Genomic DNA, 7,419 nt, shown 5'->3' with positions numbered 1-7,419 from the left:
CTGGGCAGGGTTCCCTGGATATTTACTTTTTTTTTTTTTTTTTTTTTTTTGCCAAAGACAAACTAGAGCAATGCCTATGTAAGAACAAGGACTCTCAAGATCCTGCTACACAGTATTCACAATCAAAAGGGCCCAAGATTCAGGACCACCTAAAGACAACTGACAAAAACTGTCAGAGCCAGAGGCCAACCTCTGCTAGATGAAGCAGCAGCACATGACTCCATTTCTATCTGATAAGGAGACAGAGAAGAGGCATCTCGAACAGATGAAAAACCAAAGGCTGGGGCCCTAAAAAAAACAGATTGGCTTCAAAGAAAACACTAAGGAAGACCCACAGAGCTGTATTCATTTTAGTAAAAATAATCATATGCCAACAGGGGAATTGAACCACTTTCTAAATCATAGTATGAACTCATCTCTTCAGATACTTGGTAAGTGGTCAAAGCTTGTTTTTATAATTACTTTCACTGTCTTGGGCAAAAAGTCTTTCTTATCTTTGGTCCTTAGGTGTGGTATCAGTTTCTTCCATTTTTTATGTGTTACAAAACAATCTTTTTTTTACTTGACATCAACCAAGGTGCAGTATAAACACGAAGTTGCTGATATTGTTGCTTTTATACACATAAAATACCAACATCTCCCATACATTTTATAGGCTATACGAAGGTCTCAAAGAATTAATAACCGTTATCCAAAAATATTATAACATTTAAGGCTGAGTGAAATACAGTAAAGCCTGGTAATATATGTTAAGGAAAAAAACCTAGACCAACATTTTAAATATTGGTTTCTTAAATATGTTAAATTCCCATTAACAGAACATAATCTAAGCATCAAAACAAACAGCTAAGCAAATTAATTTAAAAATAAAACAATTTCTAAGTAGATGAATATAATCACGATGTTTATACAGCTATAAAGCATAATTTGGAAGCTAAGCCTAGTAAAAGAATGACCTGTAACAGAATGACAGAATCATTTATCAACCGTTGAGCTGTGTGATTTAAAAACAATTGTTTTCTCCTCCTCCCACCAAAATCTCCATTTGAGATAAGTTTCAATTATTATTTTAAAAAAATTTTTTTTTAACTTATCTGGCCTACTTTGTGGTGACTGACACAATATTGATAAAACTGCCTTCTTGACCTTCCCCTTGCTCTCCAAAAGAAGTGGTTTAAACAACAAATTTTACAAGAGCTTCTGCCAGGGCTCAGGCACCACAATGCAGGGTCACTACCTTAGGTAACATCTGTTCCCCAGAGTCTTTAGGCATTAAGTGGCTCAGTGAGGGCTTCAGCCCTAGTGGTATTTTCAGGTTTTCTCAGCTGGGACTCCTGTCGTTTTTCATACAGCATAGTGACAAAGTCAAGTAGGAACATAAAACTTGCTATAAATCTAAACACAATTGCAGCAATCTCAGCTGAAGTCCTGTCATGTGTGGAAACAAAAATGATGGATGCCAACAAAAACACACATCCTGTTCCCAAAGTAATATAAAAATCCGATGATTTTACTTTTGTGGTATCAACTCTCTCATAAAATGGAGTGCAATACACAATCAGTATAAGGAGACTCAGAAGAAAGGCACTGCAGCTTACAAACTCAAAAAAATAAAGTCCTCCACATAAAGTACATTGTGATACAACTTCTTCACAGATGAAGGCCAGCAGAGACAGCAACAGCTGCAAGCCCTTGAGAACGCGCCGGAGCAATGGGAGCCGGCCCATGAAAAAGTAGGCAGCGAGGCCGCTCCGGGGGCCTCTGGCGGGGCCCGGGTCCTCCTCCGTAGTGGGGCTGTACACCGCTCCGTTCTCCATCGCCTCGGGCCGGGGAGCGCGGCGGCCGCAGCAACCGCGCCGCTGACTTCTCGGACTCCAGAAGTCCCCGGTAGCCGGGAGGCGGCCGTCACTTCCTGGGCCTTCACACATTAACTTTTAAACTTGCTCAACTTTCAAGGAATTGTGGCTGGACGTGATGTCTCACCCTGTAACCCCAGCACTTTTGGAGGCTGAGTATGGAGAATCACTTGAGGCCAGGAGTTCAACACCAGCCTGGGCAAAAAAGTGAGACCCTCGTCTCCACAAAAAATAAAAAATAGTTAGCAGGGCATGGTGCTGCCTGCCTGTAGTCCCAGCTACTCCAGAGGCTGAGTGGGGAGGATCACTTGAGCCCAGCAGGAGATGTAGGCTGCAGTGAGCTATGATAACTCTACCGAGTTCCAGCCTGGGCAATAGAAAGGGACCTTGTTTTTTTGTTTGTTTCATTTTGTTTCTTAAAAAGGAATTGAAGATTTTCTTAAAATCCCTTTTTGGACTCCTCATCCTATTAAGTCACAGGTCTGTGTCTCACTCAGTGTTTCTCTTACTTTCTTTCTCCCTTCCCCTTCAAAGACAGAGTTCCAGAAAGTGATTTCTACATTCCTGTTAATATTCTTCACATCATACTGACTTCTTATTTTCACTGCAGCGACACTATGGCTCCTGTACCTCTAACTGCAATAAAATTGCTCTCACCAACGTCACAGACTATGTTTTGTCACTAGATCCAGCTATTTTGTATACAGATATTGATATACTGAATGTTACTTTTAGCGGCATTTGCAGGCTGCCTCTTTCTCTTAACAACAAGTCATTGACATTTTTTTAGGCTCCGGAGCATGATGTACTGGACACAAATTCACGCTGTTCCACTCCCTAATTGTGCACTCTTAGGCAAAGTCTTTATTTTGTCTGTCTCTCTGGTTTTTCATTTACAGAATAAGAACAACATTATGCCGGCCGGGCGCGGTGGCTCACGCCTGTAATCCCAGCACTTTGGGAGGCCGAGGCAGATGGATCACGAGGTCAGGAGATCGAGACCATCCTGGCTAACACGGTGAAACCCCGTCTCTACTAAAAATACACAAAATTAGCCGGGCGTGGTGGCGGGGGCCTGTAGTCCCAGCTACTCGGGAGGCTGAGGCAGGAGAATGGCGTGAACCAAGGAGGCGGAGCTTGCCGTGAGCCGAGATCGCGCCACTGCACTCCACCCTGGGCGACAGAGCAAGACTCTGTCTCAAAAAAAAAAAAAAAAAAAAAAAGAAGAATAACATTATGTCTATCTCAGAAGGGCACTGTGACCATTAAATGAATCAATACATAAAGGTAATTAGCACATTTAGAAAAAAATACATAAAAGTAATTAGCACATTTCTGCATAAGAAAATTTAGAAATTTTAGCCTCACGCTGTCATAACAAGTAACTACAAACTTCAGGTTTAAAACATCAGTAATTTATTCTCTCACTGTTCTTGAGACCAGAACTCTGAAACCAAGATGTCAACAGGGCCATGCTCCCCCTCGAAGTTTTAGGGGGAATTCTTTTTTTCTTCTTCTCACATCTAGTGGTTCCTGGTTTACTTGTTTTGTGGCAGCATGACTCCAGTCTCTGCCTTCTTTTTTTTTTTTTTTTTTTTTTTTGGAGACAGGGTCTCACTCTGTCGCCTAGGCTGTAGTGCAGAAGTTCAGTGGAGCAATCATAGCTCACTGCAACCTTGAATTCCTAGGCTCAAAGGATCCTCCCACCTTAGCCTCCCAAGCAATGAAGACCGCAGGCACGTTCTACCATGCCCAACTAATTTTTCTATTTTTTTTTTACAGATGGGGGTCTCACTATATTGCCCAGGCTGGTCTTGAACTCCTGGCCTCAAGTGATCCTCCAGCCTCAGCCTCCCAAAATGCTGGGATTATAGGCATGAGCCACCATGCCTGGCCTCTGCCTCCATCTTCACATGACTTTCTTCCTATGTGTGTCAAGTCCCCCTCTTCTTTATCTTATGTAGACACCAGTCATTGGATTTAGGCACCAACCTCAATCCAGGATATTCACATCTGGAGATCTTTAGCTTAATTATACCTGCATAATTCTTATTTCTAAGTAAGGTGACATTCACAGATATGGGGGGGTTAGGATTTAGAGATACCTTTTTATTCTTTTTATTTTATTATTATTATTTGTTTTTAGAGACAGGGTCTGGCTATGCTGCCCAGGCTTGTCTCAAACTGCTAGCCTCAAGCAGATTCTCCCACCTCAGCATCTCAAAGTGCTGAGATGACAAGCATCAGCCAACATACCCATTTTGGAGTTACCTTTTTGAGTGACACAATTCAACCCACTACAGTGATATAGGAGGTTGCAAAATTACATGTAATATGAGATGTTATTTTCTGTATATAAATACAAGTACATGCATGCATAAGTATACAAATACCTGCATAAGAAAACTTCTGGAAGAATATAATGCAGATGCAAACATTAACAGGTCTGATCTTTGAGTGTCATGTTTGTGGTAAATACAATAGTACAAACAAAAAAGTAATTAGGGGATGATGTCCTTCCTTGCTTCCACCATCCTCAGGTATCTCATCCTACAAAAAATAGGGCACCAAAGCTTATCCATTGTATAAATATGTATGTGTTTCTTTTCCTGCTGCTTCAAATCTGTATGATCTCTATGAGATGTTCATATTTAAGTTATTTATGTTGTTAAAGGGAGAATACAAGAGATGCTAAACATATATTTATTTTAAACATTATAGGACTTTCTACAGATTTTCTCTTTTCTCCTCACAAGAGCGGTGTGAAGTAAGTATTTAATATGCCTGTATTGCGGATGACAGAGGTCAGGCATGATGAAGGGGAATTCAGTACTCCAGCTTCATATACATCTACTTAGAGGCACGTGTGTGTGCATGTGTTTGTGTGTGTAATACACAAAATATGTTCACATACCCATATTCTTTTGTAAAATTTATATAATATTAAATATATTTTTTCTAGCAACTTGCCCTTTCCATTCAGCATGATAGCTCAGGATATTAATTACCATTTCTTAAGTTATGGTAATTTGGCATACTTTCAAAGTTTCATAAGTATGTATATTGTTTCATGTGACTTACCTGTTGGTAGCATTTGTCCATTTCTTCATTCATGAGTTGTGTTCATTCCATATTAAGAATATTAAGTAGAATATTAAAGAGTCAAGGTAACCACTAGAAAAAAAAGTAATAACTTTTCTAAATACCAATAAAAAAGTAAGACCAGTTGAAACAGACAATAGTGAAAGTCCTAGTCAAATTATATATAGAATTTATTTGTATGTGTAAACATTATAACAGAACTGAGCCCAAACATACAAATATACTGATTATATCAAAAAATGTAAATGGGGCTGGGCACGGTGGCTAACACCTGTAATCCCAGCACTTTAGGAGGCCGAGGCCAGAGGATCACCTGAGGTCAGGAGTTCAAGACCATTCTGGCCAACATGGCAAAACCCTGTCTCTACTAAAAAATACAAAAACTAGCTGGGCACCTGTAATCCCAGCTATTAGGGAGGCTGAGGCAGAAGAATCACTTGAACCTGGGCAGCAGAGGTTGCAGTGAGCCGAGACTGTGCCAGTGCACTCCAGCCTGGGCAACAGAGTGAGACTCCGTCTCAAAAAAAAAAAAAAACAATATATATAAATGGGCATAACTTACCTATCAAAAGAAAAAGATTTTCATATTGCCAATTGAAGCAAAGTTCAAAAATTTTTTTTCAATAGATACACCTCAAACAAAGCCATTCAGATAGGTGAAAATTTAAATTAAGTAAATATGCACCAAACAGTTGCAATTTTTTTTAAAAAAAGCATGTATTACAATATTGATATTTAAGAGGATAGATTTGACACCAAAATGGTTTAAAAGAGCATACTTGGTAATGCTAAAGAATACAGTTTACAAGGAAGATGTGTTATTAATATTTATGCACTCAGGCCAGGTGCGGTGGCTTATACCTGTAATCCCAGCACTTTGGGAGGCCAAGGCGGGTGGATCACGAGGTCAGGAGATCGAGACTATCCTGGCTAACACGGTGAAACCCCCGTCTCTACTAAAAATATATTTAAAAAAATTAGCCGGGTGTGGTGGCGGGCGCCTGTAGTCCTGGCTACTCGGGAGGCTGAGGCAGGAGAATGGCGTGAACCTGGGAGGCGGAGCTTGCAGTGGGCCGAGATCATGCCACTGCACTCTAGCCTGGGTGACAGAGCGAGACTCCATCTCAAAATAAATAAATAAATAAATAGCATTTATGCACTCAACTGCACAACAGAAATATTCATAGTCCAAAAAATAAAGGAGCTGCAGGGAGAAATAGGAAGAAACATGCTAATGATCAATTATTTAAACACAATTTCCTTTACCAAAGAATGATAAAGTTGCCAAAAAATTTGCTGAGTATACAGAAGACCTAAACAACATAATGCAGTGGGTAGATAGATATGCTGAATTCGGAAGCCTGATATTAGACAATACATCTACTTTACATGAACATTCATGAAAATTGGCTCTTTCAGAAGCTGTTAAACAAATCTTAGAAATAAATGGAAAATACAGAAGAAAACTGCAGAATTGAATGAGAATAATGACGATGAAAACGCAAAGCCAGGCGCGGTGGCTCACGCCTGTAATCCCAGCACTTTGGGAGGCCGAGAAGGGCAGATCACGAGGTCAGGAGATTGAGACCATCCTGGCCAGCATGGTGAAACCCCGTCTCTATTAAAAATACAAAAATTAGCTGTGTGTGGTGGCACACACTTGTAGTCCCACGCACCTGTAGTCCCAGCTACTCGGGAGGCTGAGGCAGGAGAATCACTTGAACCCGGGAGGCAGAGGTTGCAGTGAGCCGAGATGGCGCCACTGCACTCCAGCCTGGGTAACAAGAGCTAAACTCCGTCCAAAAAAAAAAAAAAAAAAACAGGAGGAAAACAAAGGGCAGATGTAGAACATTAAAAATAACAAGTGGGAAATAGTTATCAAAACATGGAGAGTTTCAAGATTCTTCAGTGAATAATTTGCACAACTCTATTCAATTACATTTAAAAACAGATGAAATGGGGAAGGGGGAGGGATAGCATTGGGAGATATACCTAATGCTAGATGACGAGTTAGTGGGTGCAGCGCACCAGCATGGCACATGTATACATATGTAACTAACCCGCACAATGTGCACATGTACCCTAAAACTTAAAGTATAATAAAAAAAAAACAGATGAAATGGATACATTTCTAGAAAATTACAACTTACCCTAGTTGACTCCATTAGAGATCAAAAGTCTAAACAGACCTAAACAGATCAACTATGTAGAAGAAATAGAGAAATTAATTCAAGACCTCTTCAGTAAAAAAACCACAAGACTAGATACTTCCACAGGAGAATTCTACTAAACCTTTAAAGGAAAGATGTACAAGTATATAACTGATCCCAAAACCTAACAAAGGTTTCACCAAAAATGACCAGGCATGGTGGCTCATGCCTGTAATCCCAGCACGTTGAGAGGCCAAGGCAGAAGATCACTTGAGGCCAGGAGTTCAAGACCAGCCTGGGCAACACAGCAA

The 7,419-nt window shown here is 40.3% G+C and overlaps 1 protein-coding gene across 1 annotated transcript; it reads right to left on the bottom strand.

The window, feature by feature from the left end:
- Nucleotides 1-486: 486 nt before the first annotated feature.
- LOC100987685 (CKLF-like MARVEL transmembrane domain-containing protein 6) lies at nt 487-2,147 on the bottom strand. The gene has a single exon (XM_003819619.4). The coding sequence runs from the start codon at nt 1,926-1,928 to the stop codon at nt 1,266-1,268; it is 663 nt and encodes a 220-aa protein (XP_003819667.3). The 5' UTR covers nt 1,929-2,147; the 3' UTR covers nt 487-1,265.
- Nucleotides 2,148-7,419: the final 5,272 nt, after the last annotated feature.

Source organism: Pan paniscus, chromosome X, assembly GCF_029289425.2.
Source record: "Pan paniscus chromosome X, NHGRI_mPanPan1-v2.0_pri, whole genome shotgun sequence".
NCBI classification, from domain to species: Eukaryota; Metazoa; Chordata; class Mammalia; order Primates; family Hominidae; genus Pan; species Pan paniscus.
This window is presented reverse-complemented; position numbering and strand designations above follow the sequence as displayed.